Source organism: Liolophura sinensis, unplaced genomic scaffold, assembly GCF_032854445.1.
Source record: "Liolophura sinensis isolate JHLJ2023 unplaced genomic scaffold, CUHK_Ljap_v2 scaffold_353, whole genome shotgun sequence".
NCBI lineage: Eukaryota > Metazoa > Mollusca > Polyplacophora > Chitonida > Chitonidae > Liolophura > Liolophura sinensis.
Genome location: NW_027018292.1, coordinates 24,207 through 40,945, shown reverse-complemented (window position 1 = coordinate 40,945; position 16,739 = coordinate 24,207). Strand labels below are relative to the sequence as shown.

The window sequence follows — 16,739 nt, the reverse complement described above, 5'->3', positions numbered from 1 at the left end:
AGGCTTTTGCAGAGTAGTTTTAGGCACGTATATGTGACATACACATGTAATACCAGGGAGGACAGTCAGTTAATAATTATCGGCTATCCGTGGGTTCGGAAAACAGCTGCCACCACGCCAGTTGAGGTAGGAGGAGTCCCGATATTACAGCGATAAAACCACAAGCGAGATGACCGTGTATCAGTAAGGTTGAACTGTATTTTCGTCCACAATGCACAATACCAAGCGCAGTCCAACAGCACAAGAAGAAGACAGCGAAAACTGGCCAGAGCGCCCCTCTTGCTGGCAGGGTGGACAACTCCGCACACACACTGATGTATAACCTGAACTGCATAACCATAATACTTTGGCGTGGGGTTTATGAATGATTAGGGCTTTAAGCTATGTTTATAGGGTGATATGCTGTAGTGCGATTACTGTACCTAATGTCTGTAGTGTGATTACTGTACTTTTTGTCTGTAGTGTGATTACTGTACCTATTGTCTGTAACCTATATGTATGTTCAGTTACATTAGCATAAAAATGCGCAATTGTTCAGTGTAGGGCTCCTCTTTGTATGTTTGACATAAAATGATTGCTTGCGTTAAACCTGTCATTCTTTCTCACATTTATATAAAAACACCTATGATTTAGTACTTACCAAATTTACACAAAAAGAAGACGAAATGTATGTCTACACGATATATGGAAAAGGTAGGCTTACACATTACTTCTAACTTCATTAAAGACATAAAATTAAACTCGTGAGACGATAGTGATATTTTACAGACGGCGAGAACACATAACCATTTCCTTTACCCCCCCCCCCCCCATCCCCCAAGGAAATTAGTCTTCGCTTTAGGTGTCCTATTTGTTTTGGCAACGATGGGAATCATAAAAACACAGATTTATATTATATTTACGTAAACCGCGGTTTCGCTGATTTCTGAGCCATTTAGCTCAGTGTTAGCCGAAGTATGACACAAAATATGAAACTATGCTGTTTTATTCATGCATAAACAGTATTAGGCCTCGTTTTACTATGTTAAAAATAATTCTCCCCGATGCGTAAATGCCACAGCAGATAGGTCTACAAAATAATCCGTGAAACCAATTCTCTTTTTGTGGGAATATGTCTCTTGGTTTTTTTTGTCTTAGTTGTTTCTCTAAAAGTTTTTTTTTCTCAGAATGTGGAAAGGTTCTTTTTCTTGGAATTCATGTGAGAAAAAACATTGTTTTAACTGTCTTGTATGGAGCGATTTGCGCGGTGTTACCATCTGTAGTGAGTCTGCCTTTTCTTCTGTAAACCCGTCACTACACCGATGGGAGGCTACTCCTTTCGGTCGAACGCTCATAGATTACCTCCCCTGCACCTGTCGTGATTTCAGAACCATTACATATTTAACATTTCTTAACCGAAATATTTTTTAACTTTGTCAATGTTTCCACAATGTAATTAATTAAACGTTGTTGTAAAAGACCAAGTATACTCAACATCTCGGTTTGTTATTTAGCTTTTCTACACAGGTTTCCAAAGTTGTAAATATCCGGCTCTGCTCTAAGATTCGGCAGAGGGAAAACATTGGCGTGTACGTGCAGATCTGTATATAACCCTTCATTAAATAAATAAATGTGAGAAGCGTCAGCTAAACAGCCAGGGACATAGCAGACTACGGGTAATAAACGATACGTCGCTTTTGACGTCAATGACCTCTGGTTGTTTACGTCATCTGAGTTCACCGGATGTCACTGAACGTGCTGGGTATAGGAAGTGTGTTAGAACATTGTTGGCGAAGCCATACACATACGATCATATTTTAATTAGATTGACGCCTATATATACACGGTTATGCAGTTTCTACTTTTAGCGTTGATTTTACATTTGGTCATTGCACAGAAATTCACTGGCCTCTGAATAAGATTAGGCTGAGATTATGCTAATGTGTTCGTACCCATAACAGCTTATAGGCGACCTTATTTCTGACAACACCTGTCAAATACACACGCCGTAATCACTTTAACTGCAACTGCAAATGCAACTGCAACTGCATGCTAGCATGATACACAACCTTTCTTCCTATCAAGATCGCGCATGCATTGTTTGAATGTATCATATCGGGTTAATATGCAAAGTGTGTATACACACTACACACTACGCCTGGCTGATTGACGAGTGGCCTTTGAGCAGACTATATATGCAGTCAATAGTTGGTAGACCATATCACTTTACAAGTGATGATTCTACCACAGCGGTCATTTGGAGGAGCCAGGTAGGTTTACCGTTGGCACAACTGTTCGGCAAGAGTGCATGGTATTCTACAACACCATCCTTATGCTTTTCCTGTAGGTTTATGTGGCTGTTGGTTGGAACATTGCCTTAAGGCCAACATAGCGACAGCCGTCTAAAATATGTTCAACTGTTCTGTCCTGTACTTATTTACATGCCGGTCTTGCTTGAGAATTCACGTCATAGGATCTGTCAATTTCGGATCATGTCGACAGGTGCCGCTAGTGAATTGTCAAATCCAGATAGTGGCCCTAACATTGCTTTTTTAACTCAGCGGTCAGCGTTCTATACTTTTTTCCACCATCATGAAAATCTCTCAATCCACACAGGATCTGCTAAAAAAACTCAACATAAGATTCAGCAAAAACTGTGTGCAGAGGTTTTCGTGTTTGATCTTCCTGTACCACACACGCATGCGTCCTGAATGTGACTGTCCTGAATGACGATCAGGACAGTCACGAAAAGAGCAGAAGTGTACAGTGATACCTCATCTAAGAATTGGAAGCATAAATGGGTGACAGTAATTCCGGAAATAATGGAATCAAATGGATGTGCGAAGATCGCTGTAACATCAATGATCAAATAAAACATTTTGTGAAGATGACTATAGAATGTACATCGGACTCAAATATGGATTTTGAGTGTATCGCTATATATTAAGAAACCAAAATATGGATTTGAGAAGATATGGTAATAGGTGCAGGCCAAATAATGGATTATAAGAAGATCGCTATTTTTTGTATTTATTTATTCATTTATTTATTTAATTGTTTCAGGTGGTTTACGCCGTTTTAAGGAATATTTCACTTGTTTGACAACGACCAGCATTATGGTCAGAGGAAACCGGGCTTAGCCCGGGGAAACCCACGACCAATTGTTCCTGCAATTAGGCCCTGTGTTTTTGTGCTGCACTAGCACGCTAACGACTAGGCCATCAATTAAAGCATTATGAGAAGATCGCTATAGGATTACACCAAATACACAACATCTGACAACGTCACCATTTAGGTGTCCGGACCTTTGCCAGGACATCTGGCGCGCTCTGTCCAGGCAGCCATGAGCAGTATCAATGTACAAATAACCTGTGGCCTAAAACTTCAAGATAACACAATAACAAAGGCAATTCGAAACAAGAGACTAATGTCAAACAAGAAACGGCATGCAGACATGCCATATACTGACTTGTTGGTTTAAAACCAAGCCCGTCATCAAGAACAATTAAATCGAAATATAGAATTTCCCTGTTGTTTCTTGGAATCTTGACGCATTGGTACAGATTTACTCATTTGGTATATCAACATTAAACTGAAGCAAGTTTTAAATAAATTCATATCTAGTCCATCGGATCGAGTTATTTTTCATACGATGGTTATTGACTGGTGTTTATAAAGCCGTATTCCGGAGTAAACCACCGACAGTCACAACGCATCTGACAAAACGATGTACCGGGAGTAAACCACCGACATTCGCCAAGTACCTCACAATCGAAGTGCCCGGAGTAACCCAACGACATTCGACACACACCTGACAAATGGAGGTGGCCGAAGTAAACCACCGACATTCGCTACGCACCTGACAAATCGACGTGCTCGGAGTAAACCAACGACATTTGCCACGCATCTGACAGATCGAAGTGCCCGGAGTAAACCACCGACATTCATCACGCACCTGACAAATCGAGGTGGCCGAAGTAAACCACCGACATTCTCGACGCACCTGGCAAATCGATGTGCTCGGAGTAAACCACCGACATTCACCACGTACTTGACAAATCGATGTGCCCAAAGTAAACCACTGACATTTGCCACGCACCTGACAAATCAAGGTGGCTAGAATAAACCACCGACATTCGCCACGCACTTGACAGATGCCCGGAGTAAACCATCAACATTAACAACTCGTCTGATAAATCGATGTGCTCGGAGTAAACCACCGACATTTGCCACGCATCTGACAAATCGAGGTTCCGGGAGTACCATGACATTCGCCACGCACCTGACAGATCGAGGTGCTCGGATTAAACCAACGACATTCGCCACGCACCTGGAAAATCGAGGTGCCTGGGGTAAACGACTGGTATTCGCCACACTCCTGGCAAATCAATGTTCTCGGAGTAAACCACCGACATTTGCCACGCATCTGACAAATCGAGGTTCCCGGAGTACCATGACATTTGCCACGCACCTGACAGATCAAAGTGCCCGGAGTTAACCACTGATATTTACCATGTACCTGACAAATCGATGTTGTCGGTGTGGTCCTCAGCGACCTCAGCCTGACAGCCTGGCAGCGAGCAAACGGTTTAACCCCTTGAGCATGAGAATCTCCTTTTAGTTAAGAAAAGAAACGCTGTAAACAATACCTGCAAGTTCAACACCTACACAACATCAGTTATTTATTTACCTAAACATATAACAAGTATTATAACAAGGTGGCCAAATGTCAAGTGTGGTTCATATTGACATATCACGGTATGTTTATAGGTAACAATGCTGTTATCACACAGACAAACAAAGCCGCTACTTGAATTCCCAAGAGAGATAAGTATAGTAAACCAGTAACACAGCAACGGTGAGATATAAACGTGGTGTGACAGCGTTACAGAACTGCATGGTGCACAGGTGGTATACAGAACTACATAGTGCATCAGTAGTATACAGAACTACATGTGCATGGTGAATCAGCAGCATTCAGAACTATACATCGTGTATCAGTTATACAAAGAACTATACGGTGGACCAACAGCATATGTAGCTACATTGTGTACAGTAGCATAAAGAACTGCATGGTGCACCAGTAGCATACAGAAGTAATGCTACAACAGTAGTACACCGGCATACATGGTGCGCCAGTAGAATACAGAACTACATGGTGCACTGGTACATACAGAAGTACATGCTACAACAGTAGTATACCTGCATATATGGTGTGCCAGTAGAATACAGAACTACATGGTGCACCGGTACATACAGAAGTACATGCTACAACAGTAGTATACCTGCATATATGGTGCGCCAGTAGCATACAGAAGTACATGGTACAACAGTAGTATACAAACCTACATGGCGCGCCAGAAGCATACAGAACTACATGGTGCGCCAGTAGCATACAGAACTACACAGTGCACCAGAAGCATACATAACTACCCGGTGCCCCAGTAGCATATAAAAGTACATTTCTCATCAGTAGTATACAGAAGTACATGACCCATCAGTAGCCTACAGTGCTACATGCTGCACCACTGGCATACAGGACTTCATGCTGTGCCAGTAGTATACCAAGTTACAGGGCGCACCAGTTGCATACAGGACAAATGCTGAGTCAGTAGCAAACAGAGTTACATGGTGCACCAATAACATACAGAGCTACATAGTACACCAGTAGCGTACAGATCTACATGGTGCATCATTAGCACATAGAACTACATGGTGCATCAGAAGCACAGAACTACATGGTGTATGAATAGTACGCAGAACTACAGTGCACCAGTAGCATACAGAACTACATGGTGCAGCAGTAGCATACAGAACGACATGATGCGCCAGTAGCTTACAGAATTACATGGTGCGCCAGTAGCATACAGAACTACAGGGTGCACCTGTAGCATACAGAAATACATGGTGCGCGAGTAGCATACAGAACTACAGGGTGTATCATTGTATCATACATATCAGTGAACAGATATAACGGCTTTAACCCTCATGATACAGTGACAATAAAAGAGGAACTGGTATAAGGTATCTAAACGATTTAACATATTCTTTACTTATTCACAAGGTCTTGTATCCTTAGGTGATAGTTTTAGGTCCGTTCGTTATGGTACTTCATTTGATGTGTGTTTATTACTTTATTTTTATTATCACATAGCATACTTAAAGTAACAGTTGAATGTGCTGCACATGGCTGTTATGCTAGATGTTACAAAATTTGCTCAACGGCTGTAAAGAACAGAACAGCTGCACAAAGACGCCATGACGTCACGTCAAGGCCACGTGGGAGATCTTCACCCACCATTACACGTGACACCAGGCTCACGTGACCACCGTTACGTAGTACGCACTTCATGTCTGCCCTAGCTTACATGTGTGGACGTATAAACATGGGATGGATGATCAAATAACAGCATTAGACTTGCGCTTCACGTGGCATGTTTAGTGCACATATTGAAGGTAGGAAGACAATAAAGTGTTACAAAACATCAACCAAATCTATCTGTACCACATCTGTTGGAATGTCGGTCATGAGCCAGGTGGGCATGCATGTGGCTGGTTCCGGATTCTGCTGACTGACGTGCAATAATAAACGTTGCGTATATGATCATACAATGGCGTTTCTCGAATCAGATTGCCTCCACTTACGACAGGTCGAGCTTATTCCATATAGTTTTAGATTTCATAGTTTCATTGACAAAGAAAGTGAATTATTATGTGGGGTAGTCCTGTCTTGCATATAGCAACCCCATAAGCGTTTTGATCATTCCGTGATCCACGCCTGTTTAATGAGTTTCGTGACAAATTTATTCTGGCTTTACAATCGGTGACCTAGTAAACATTCGGGAGGTTCGAGTCACAGATCTTTCAGATCGTTCGTAAACAATACCGACGACCTTGTTTAAACTTTCGGGTAGTCGCCTTCCTTTCCAACTCTTGTGTACATTTTGTTTGTATAAATAGGGACTATCACAAAACTCATCAAGGGTTAACACAAGAAGAACTGGAATGACAAAGTTGCAAACGTCCTAGTACATATAATGGCGAGGCTTTCGCCGTGCCTTGGATTCAGCGTTCCTTCGCGGGGGGTCGGGTTGATGGAATGACGTCATTCCTGTCGCCGTCCGACTGAAATCAAAATGCAGGAGACTGAAATTAAATACTCTCAAACATGTACATCATTGGGGAAGTGTTAAAACCAGGTTCCATAAGTAAAAGACTTACGTGTGTATCCAGCTACACCATTGTTCATGACTTTATTCCGCCAGACTTATACACGGCAATGTGGCAGAGCGTGTTTTTGCTGACGATACAATGTCTTCACACAACTTAATTTTCAAATTAAGATAGAAACAGCATAAACCTCCGCAGGTGTGAGATACACAGCAGCACAAATCTCCGTAGGTGTGAGATACACAATCCAAACATTGGCTGTACTCGCCAAAAACAAGAATGAATGAATGAATGTTTGGGGTTTAACGTCGTCTTAACAATTTTTAAGTTGTATGACGACGAGGAGTCATTAGATTGTTCACATCAAGACATTTGTCGTAATTTGTCTGAAACAGGGCAAACTGTTTCATACGAATTTTACCTTTCGACTTAAATTCGCTGGTTTTATTGCATTCTTCAACCAGTGCGACACATCGTACCCCGTGAACGAAGCTTCTGATCCAGTCTCGAGAAAAGTTCCCCGCATTTATGCCTTTGCCATAACAGTTTTTGTTAGAGAGTATGTGATTTTAATGTTTGTGGTGTTGACAAAAGGGGCAAAAACATAATTTTTTTGGCTTTGGGACGTCAGACATTTGCTATAAGTAAGTCAAAAAATATTGACACATTAAAGTTTTCGTTTTTTATTTCACAGGTATACCCGGGCAGCCCAAGCAGAGTCTGTGTCGTGTTTTTACGTGTTGTCATCTCGCGGGAGAACATCGACATCTAACAACTTGCCGGAGACGTGTCGCAGATAAGAGGGTTCCAGTTTTTCATCCATCTGAACACAATTATATCTTTAAAACAAATATTTATAAACGACTAATGCCTCACACAATACATGCTGGGAAAACTCTCCAACGTCCCATGCTTTTTATTATGGTTATGGTATATTAGGTCAACCACAATCCTTCTCAAACGTAGATTACAGCTGTGTAGAATATTTGTATGGGAAAAAGAAAAAGTGTAATAAATTCTGGACAATATCGAATGAGCACAGACAAAGCACTCTGCTTGCTGGAGTTGACCATCAATGGAATCATTTATTCTGATATCAGAGCTATATTTTCAACAATATTGCATTGTATAAAATAAGTTTCGGTTCATTACACAAAGCTAAAATGTTTTAAATCCAAAGAAGTAAACAACGAGACATGCCAGCATGAGAAGAACAGTGGAAATGTTTACTAGAGAGACAAGAAGACATGACAACGTGAGAAGAACAGTGACAGTGTTTACTAGAGAGACAAGGAAACATGACAGCACGAGAAGAACAGTGGCAATGTTTACTAGGGAGACATGACAAGGTGAGAAGAGCAGTGGCAATGTTTACTAGCGAGACAAGAAGACATGGCATCATAAGAAGACCAGAGGCAATTTTTATAAGAGAGACAAAGAGACATGGCAGCACGAGAAGAACAGTGGCAATGTTTACTAGCGAGACAAGAAGACATGACAGCACGAGAAGAACAGTGACAATGTTTACTCGAGAGACATGGAGACATGACAGCACGAGAAGAACAGTGGCAATGTTTACTAGAATAAGCTGGGCACCAGAACTAAATGCTCTGGTTTGTGTCTGGCTATGAAGTACCTGAAATGTTTAATCGTATGTAATGTTTTACCATCGTCACTTATTAGAGTAAACAAGGTGACCTTTGGAAATGTCCCGTGATCAACATGACATCGAAGGTGACGAGGTCATGACAGAGCGTATATTCATAGAGAAATGCCGTCTGTTGTCCTGAGTGTTAAGTAACCTGTACCTACCAAAAGTCCCGAGGCCTCGAGGTCATCCTTGGTGACCAGGACACCAGTAGGTGTGGTGGTCAGTCCAAACACTGTGAACACTGTAGCCATCACCTCCTTGTTAGGGCACGTGGACTCAGCCACCATGTCCACGGCACACTGGATGAACTGCACGTACCGTCTGAAACAGAGAAGTTGTAGGACGTATTCGTTATGTGTTATGACAAAACACAAGTTGTGGCATGTATACACAACGTCGTGATAAAAGAGAAACTTGTAGAACGTATACACGACGTCATGGCCAAACAGAAAGCTGTAGGACGTAAACACGACGTCGTGATAAAACAGAATGTTGCCGGACGTATATATGACATCGTGCTAAAACAGAAAGTTTGAGACATATACACGACGTCATGACAAAACAGAAAGTTGTAGGACGTATACACTACGTCATGATAAAACAGAAAGCTGTTTTATACATGTACATGTATATAGCTACTGCATGTTTCTGTCGACTGGTGGTTAATAAATGTTAAACATCTTATTCAAGATCTTAAAGTTGGACGTTCCATAAGTGACTGCGAATTGCTCCCCAGGATGGGAGGGGCAATACACACAGTAACAAATACATTTCTGTTTTATTTCAGAGGAAGCGAGTTCAAAAACTTAGGTGAGCTGTGAAAGTTTCTGTCCTCTTCAGATTAAACATTAACCTTAATACCATGTCAGAGATGAGTGGGCGATAAAAGAAGCTTCGTGTAAGAATAATATGCTTATTTTTTAATATCATAATCCGCTGTTATATTTGTGTCTGTGTTTATTGGGTTTTTTTTTAAATCAGAAAATCACTAATTTGTACTCAACAATCTATTCTTACTTTGCAAGAATTGAACGGCTGGTCTCCAAGAAGAGGTTCTCGGGGCGTTTGATTCCAAACAGCTGCGCGACACATGGCTGGAAACTTCCACCTTTGCTCTGGGTCACGCACGAGACATCAACTTCCTCTGGAAGCTGGCTAACCACTGCAAGGTGCGCAAGATAAGCAGGTTTATGTCAGTTAGAGATTCATAAATACAGTGAAAATGAAACACGATGCGAACACAAAAAAGCATGTATTCTTGTTATTTGTCTCGCAGCAACAAAACCTTGTTTTAGATACTAAACCTTGGAGGCTGTTGTGGACAGAGTGAACTATTACACTGAGACCACGAGGTCTCGGACCTCCTCAAGCAAAGTCCCGTTTTCAGTTCAATTTCACAAGGTAATTGGCAGGGTGCATTCGTCACACTCTCCAGTCCCATCGGTCCCGTAACAATTTGCTACATGTCACAAAGCAAAATAATTATCGCAACCGTTTTGGGAAATGCCGTACTAACGTAGACTAAAGAAGATCAAGATCTTAAGATTTATTTAGCCATCGATTTGTATTAGAGAACAGTGTACAAACACGTGCTCCTATGGATACTCACGGTCCAGGATGAGATCACGTGGTTTGTTGTTAAGGCACATGGACGACTGGTGAACTTTGGCGGCCAAATTCTCGTCAAGGTTGCACTCCCTGAGCTTAGTTTTGGCGCAATCTAAAAATGCCGGCCACGACATGCTGTAATCAAATCAGTTACCGTAATCAATATGATGAAATGAAACATGGAACCAAAGTATACATCAATTTAAGCATTAAATTACTATTCCCATTACCGGTACAGTGTTAGCTGCCACTTAGTAAGTAACAGTGGCTCGATTTTCCGGCAATGATTTTACGAATTTAGGCGAGTTTACAAATCCTGGCATTTATTTTATATTTTCGGGTGATGTAATATTTTCCAAAGGTTTTATGTTTTCGAGTTTGTCCAGTTGTCCACAGTAAGCTGGAATTCACGCGAATCTAGGCTTCAAAACAGACAGTCGTACAACAACTAAAATGGACAATTCCTAAAAACAACCTTCAACGCAAACCACCAAAGAACTAAGAATGTATATAGATTAGACGTCCCAGAGAGACTTAAACTTCCCAGAAACTTATTCAAACGTCAAGCAGTTACAAACTGTGAATACAAAACAGCGGCTGTCGAAAACTAATAAGTCATCTACCACTGACATCATGGCTTTTCTGGTCAGTGAAATGAGGGATATTTTCTCTCCAGTATGGTGGATTTTTGACATTTTTTCTCAGGCAGACATCAACAGGTGAAACAGGGACTGGTAGGTACCGGCAGGCCTATATACATGCTAATCAGCTGACGTCACGCGCATTCAGTTTAAAGTCACATACTTGTTGGTCACCGGGTACTGGCAGGTTTCTTCTTACTATATTGCTGTCATCCGTCATAGAAGTGAAATATTTAGAATATAAAAGTCGAATAAACAAATAAATAATATATGTATGCATTCGAGGCAGTGGGCATCCCTGATTCAGCCTACAGTTGCGTACAGTTATATCACAAATGAGATCGATTGGGATGTTACATGTAGCTCTGAGAAATAAAACAAGAAAATGGATGATACCGTCACATAGGAAGTCTGTTTCACTAACGAGATTCTTTTTTAGTAACAACAATTAAAAATATGGCTTAGAAGCTCAAACGATCAAAGAGAATCTGAAAGAGGGATTTGAGAGTGCCATGATTAAGTGACTGATCACAAAACATGTCAGGTGACTAGAAAGGACATCAAAGCCAAAGCAGGGTTACCAGAGATGTCCAGGTTGATAAGGACATAAGTCAAGGGGAGAGGAAACTAGCGTGAGGAGTGAGTGCTTGGGGTTTAACGTCGTACTTAATTCTAGAGTGAGGAAGGTGAGGGTTCTGGAAGGCAACCATGCTAAATGCCTGCTGTAGCTTTCTTCGGGAAGGTAGTCATGCTAAAAGCCTGTTATAAACTTTGTTCGGGAAGGTAGCCATGCTAAAAGCCTGCTATAACTTTGTTCGGGAATATAGCCATGCTAAAAGCCTGTTATAACTTTCTTCGGGAAGGTAGCCATGCTAAAAGCGTGCTATAACTTTGTTCGGGAAGGTAACCATGCTAAAAGCGTGCTATAACTTTGTTCGGGAAGGTAACCATGCTAAACGCCTGTTATAACTTTGTCCGGGAAGGTAGCCATGTAAAAACTCTGTCATAGCACTGTTTGTGATGTTAGCCATGTAAAAAGCCAGCTATGACTCTGTCCGGGTAGGTAGCCACACTAAAGGCCTATCATAACTCTATCCGGGAAGCTAGGCAAGCTAAAGGCTTGTCATACATTGTCGACTCTGTTCGGGAACGTAGCTAAACTAAAAATCTGCTATAGCAGAAAAGTAGCCATGCTAAAGGCCTGCCATAACTCTGTTTGGAACGCTAGCAACCTAACTTATTTTGGAAAGGTCGGTACTAGCTATTGTCTACCAATGATTTATTTGGGAAATCCGGTAGGTTTTATATTTGCTATTGAGAAAGAATCATGGGTCGTCTGTCTTATGTAATATGGTGTGAAATTAATATTGTTCTGAAAATAGCATCGCCTGGTATTTTTGTTTGTTTTGTTTTATGTAATACCTGCAGGAATCAGCCAGTGACGTCACCAAAGTGTCCCGATTTAACTGGCCTGTCATGATCATTCCAGCGTAGGCGTCAGTCACGTGACGCATGCATGACGTCACGATTCTCCAACTGACGGCTCCTGGCTCACATTTCACCGCCATGGAGCGACCCTCAGAGCCTGCAACGAAACAGACTGAATTTCAAAAACTCTGTAGACACTTAGTAATGTTTAATTACTTAACATGGTTCCGCTTCTATAACTCACTCACAGATCGCAACTGACCTGTTGCGTATTGTTTTTGTAACTAATGTCTAACACTGCCATAGAGGAAAAAGACACCGTACAGGTGTATAGTTCCGAGTAAAATTTATTACGTGTTCAGATTTATGTGACGCACTGGCGATACAGCCAGCTATAAATCATTAATTGTTGAGAGGAATTATAACCAGCTATAAATCAGCAAATCATGGGCAAAATTATAGCCAGAAAGAAATTAGTAAATGTTGGCAGAAATTATAACCAACTAGAAATAAGCAAATGATCGACCAAAAAAAAAAAAAAAAAAGAAAAGAAAAAAAAAAAAAAAAATAGAGAAAATCAAACGGACGGAAAATTCAGTGTAAATAATTGAATGAATAACTTCTCATACTTTGTGCTTACCCATTTCAAACTCACATTACAGCCCACCTGTTGGATAGTTTGGGGACATTAGGCAATGTAAAGTTGCACGTCTAAAGCAAACCTCGATGTGACCAGTTCTTATACTGGGGTCTGTCACTTCAGTCGCGTGTACACAGATTTGCAGCAATACCCCGTGGTTTGAGTGCATGTTTCTACTTACACGAATGGATAATTAAATATAGCATTATTCTTCAGAGATATGGGAGGAGGAGGGGTAGATATTAAAAAACATGACGAACTTGAAAAATTCGTCATTCTGATAAATAGAATACCCTTGACTTGTTATGCCCACTTATTTTCCGGAATTTTTCACATCTTGACAAAGTTTAAATGGGGTGTACGGACACTGGAAAGGTTACAGAACGACCAAGACAAACTGGGCGTAACAACATTTAATCGAACCATGTATCTAAATACCACCAGGAAACAAATAAAAAAAGAATAAAAAACCAGGAAGAAAAAAGAACAATATATGTTTAGACACTGAATGGCGAAGTTCCCAGTTGGAGTCAGTTATGATGAGCTAAAATAAGCACAATTTACAGAATGGCCTTTATACGCCCTGTCTCTCACACGATAAAAAGGGGACATATTCCATTTGCCCTGTGTTAACGCTTTCACGCGGTGTCCTTGAAAACGCTCGAGCACAGTCATGTAATTTCCGTTATCGGAAGAATTAACGGACGAATCATCGCAAAGGCTGCTCCCGCTATACATTTTCTCTCTCCCAAGTATGGAATCCGTATGTGGACATTCGAATTTTCTTAATTTCAATGTTACAAATATTAGGTGGAAAACCAAAAGGTCCAAAGCTGTACAAACTTTCGCTGTGAACATTCCTGTTTTTGCCTCGCACATCGCGGTTTCGACCTTGGCACATTCACGTTTTCGTCTTTCGCTCTTTCGTGTTTTCGTGTTTTCAGCCTTATATTTGTCATGCCAAAATGTAAAAAACGCAAGTGATCATATCCGGCTTCCAAAGAAACGAATGTGTAAGTCAAATGCCATCTATGGTTTCGGTGTCCAAGTAAGGCGATCACTCATTCACGGCCGTCTCTTGTCACCTGGGTCACTCAGGGATCTCTGTGACAAAAGGCGGCATCAACTGGGTGATCATCCAGTTTGAATACTTCAACTTCAGAAAAAAAAACGAAAGGAAAACCCGTTACAATGACCTTCATTGACTACATCCTCTCAGCAGAGTGATCTATTTATGAAAATAAGAATATGTGGTGAGGACGAATCCAGCATAGGCAAGTGGGCGGGAAGTAGAAGGGCCTTTTCAGGACTCCTTAGTTGTGCTTCCATGTCGCTGCTCGTCATGACAACTGAGATGCCTGGCCGGTAATGTAACATATGTAATAGACGCACGGAACATGTAATTAAGCCAACGCCTCCCCTGGTGATACCTTCCGCTCCGCCAACTTGTAGAAAGGGCCATGAATATTTCAATCGTAGCCATCCCGGGAGAGATTCTCTTGATGGATTTTAAAATACATTACGTGGAAATATATCTAAAACTTGTCCTGAATTACCGCCATCGTTGAATGGTAGATGCTCTGCAAGGGGAGATTTAGGCAGTGGGAGGGGCGGATTATCTGGTACATTGCATATGAACGATGGCATATTTATATTAGAGCTTATCAGGCATATGGTATATGCACAATTTATTGTGGTACAGTGTGTTGGGCACATGTGAGGTGATCGATGATATAAACTGAGGGCCAAAAGAAACTTTACGACTCCATGAGTTAAATTTAACCAGCCTTTTCATCAAATTAATATCAAATTATTGTAGGAAAACATTGTACGAAGCATATTCCCATGTGCGACAAGCGTAATATACGCCCACACGAATTTGTTTTGAGACAACGAGGAAAGTTGAAAAATCTCGTGACCCATGGATGGCCGCAACTGCACATGTAATAAGTGTATAAAAACGTTACACACAGTGTGCTGGACTTGACTAAAAACCACAAAAGTAATGCCTCGATTGACCCCAGAAAAACGCGAGAGGGCCCTGGGTGTGGTATCCATGGCAGCCACCCATGCCCACTTTGCAAGGACCTTCGGCTGCTCTCGTGTAACTGTGTCAAACTTGATGCAAAGTTACAGACAGACAGGACAGACATGGGACAGGCCAAGAACACACAGGCCAAGGGTAACTACACCCAGAGAAGGCGGGTACCTACGCACCTTACACCTAAGTAACCGCTTCCTGACAGTGACGTCATCGTCAATCAATGCCTTAGGTCACCGGGTCAGGCGGCAGATCGTGTCCAGGAGACTCATGGCTCACGGAATTAGGGTCTATCGGCCATTCAGAGGGCAGCTGTTGACAGCCGAACATCGTCGCCAGAGGTTGCAAGATTTGAGGGCTGCTTTGTCCGTTCTGACTCAAGACTTTCAATGAGTCATTGGTCTTTGCAATATATTAAACTTCAGTCATCCTGTCTTTTTCTTTGGCAAAATAAATGGATTTGAACTTTTTGTAAAGTTTCTTTTGGGAGTCAGTTTATTTATTGGGATCTTCCGTGGCTCAGTTGGTTAGTACGCTAGCGCGGCGTAATTACCCAGGAGCCTCTCACCAATGCGGTCGGTGTGATTTCAAGTCCAGCTCATGTTGGCTTCCTCTCCGGCCGTACGTGGGAAGGCCTGCCAGCAACCTGGTGATGGTCGTGGGTTTCCCTCGGGCTGTGCCCGGTTTCCTCCCATCATGATGCTGGCCACCGTCGCATAAGTGAAATATTCTTGAGTGCAGGTTGTTGGCGGACTTTCCCACGGATCGCCGGAGAGAAAGCGAGCATAAACTGAACTTGAACCCACAGCGAGTGCATTGGTGAGAGGCTCCTGGGTCATTGAGCCGCGCTGGTGTGTCAACCACCTCGGCGGTATATTGATTGTACTAGGGCGTATCAGGTACATGGGATATGCACGATGGTATATTTATAATGGTACAGTGTGTCGGGCATATCTCAGGTGATCAATGATATATTTATTGTACTAGAGAGTGTCGGAAACGTGGCATATGCGCGATGGTATATTTAGTATGGTACAGTGTTTCGGTCACATGGCATATGATTGATGTTATATTTATTGTGGTACAGTGTGTCGGGCACATATCAGGTGATCGATGACATATTCATTGTACTATAGCGTGTGGCATATGAACGATGGCATATTTATTGTAACACAGCTTAACTGTGACACTCAGGTAATGTAATGAATTAAAGGGACATACTGCCGAAAGAAAGGAGTTGGTTCATTTGACTCCTAACTAAACGCCCTAGGCCTACATTTTTCGAAAAATGCCAATTAAGAGAATTACTTGTGAAAATCCTTCACAGGTGCTCAATGTCCGCCAGACGTAATAAAGCAAGTTGCACGGTAGACTGCATAATTACAACACACCGCCGTGTATGACATCCCAAGTTCTACGACCAAAACCCCCTCCCCCACCCCCGATCCCGTCGTCTACACAACAAACCAGCCAAAAAAGTCAATCCTCGGACTGTTTCTAAACATATCGACTTGAGCGAGCGGATGAGTCGAAGAAAAACACCGGATAAAACCGAACAGTCGATTGTCCATTCAAGGCACT

General features: G+C 41.8%; 1 protein-coding gene across 1 annotated transcript; it reads right to left on the bottom strand.

The window, feature by feature from the left end:
* Positions 1-5,819: 5,819 nt before the first annotated feature.
* Positions 5,820-12,592, bottom strand: LOC135481664 (uncharacterized). The gene is made up of 5 exons (XM_064761348.1): positions 12,472-12,592; positions 10,410-10,543; positions 9,818-9,962; positions 8,962-9,121; positions 5,820-7,104 (listed from the first exon to the last, which is right to left on the bottom strand). Exons 1-5 carry the CDS (start codon positions 12,561-12,563, stop codon positions 7,045-7,047), a joined length of 591 nt encoding a protein of 196 aa, XP_064617418.1. The 5' UTR covers positions 12,564-12,592; the 3' UTR covers positions 5,820-7,044.
* Between the last annotated feature and the right edge of the window lie 4,147 nt (positions 12,593-16,739).

Coding starts and splice junctions, on each gene's coding strand:
- LOC135481664 (XM_064761348.1), bottom strand. CDS start 12,563: ATGCGTCACGTGACTGACGCCTACGCTGGAATGATCATGACAGGCCAG. Junction 9,122..9,817: donor AGCCGTTCAATTCTTGCAAA/GTAAGAATAGAT, acceptor TCTCTGTTTCAG/ACGGTACGTGCAGTTCATCC. Junction 7,105..8,961: donor TCGAGGCCTCGGGACTTTTG/GTAGGTACAGGT, acceptor TTTTGATTTCAG/TCGGACGGCGACAGGAATGA.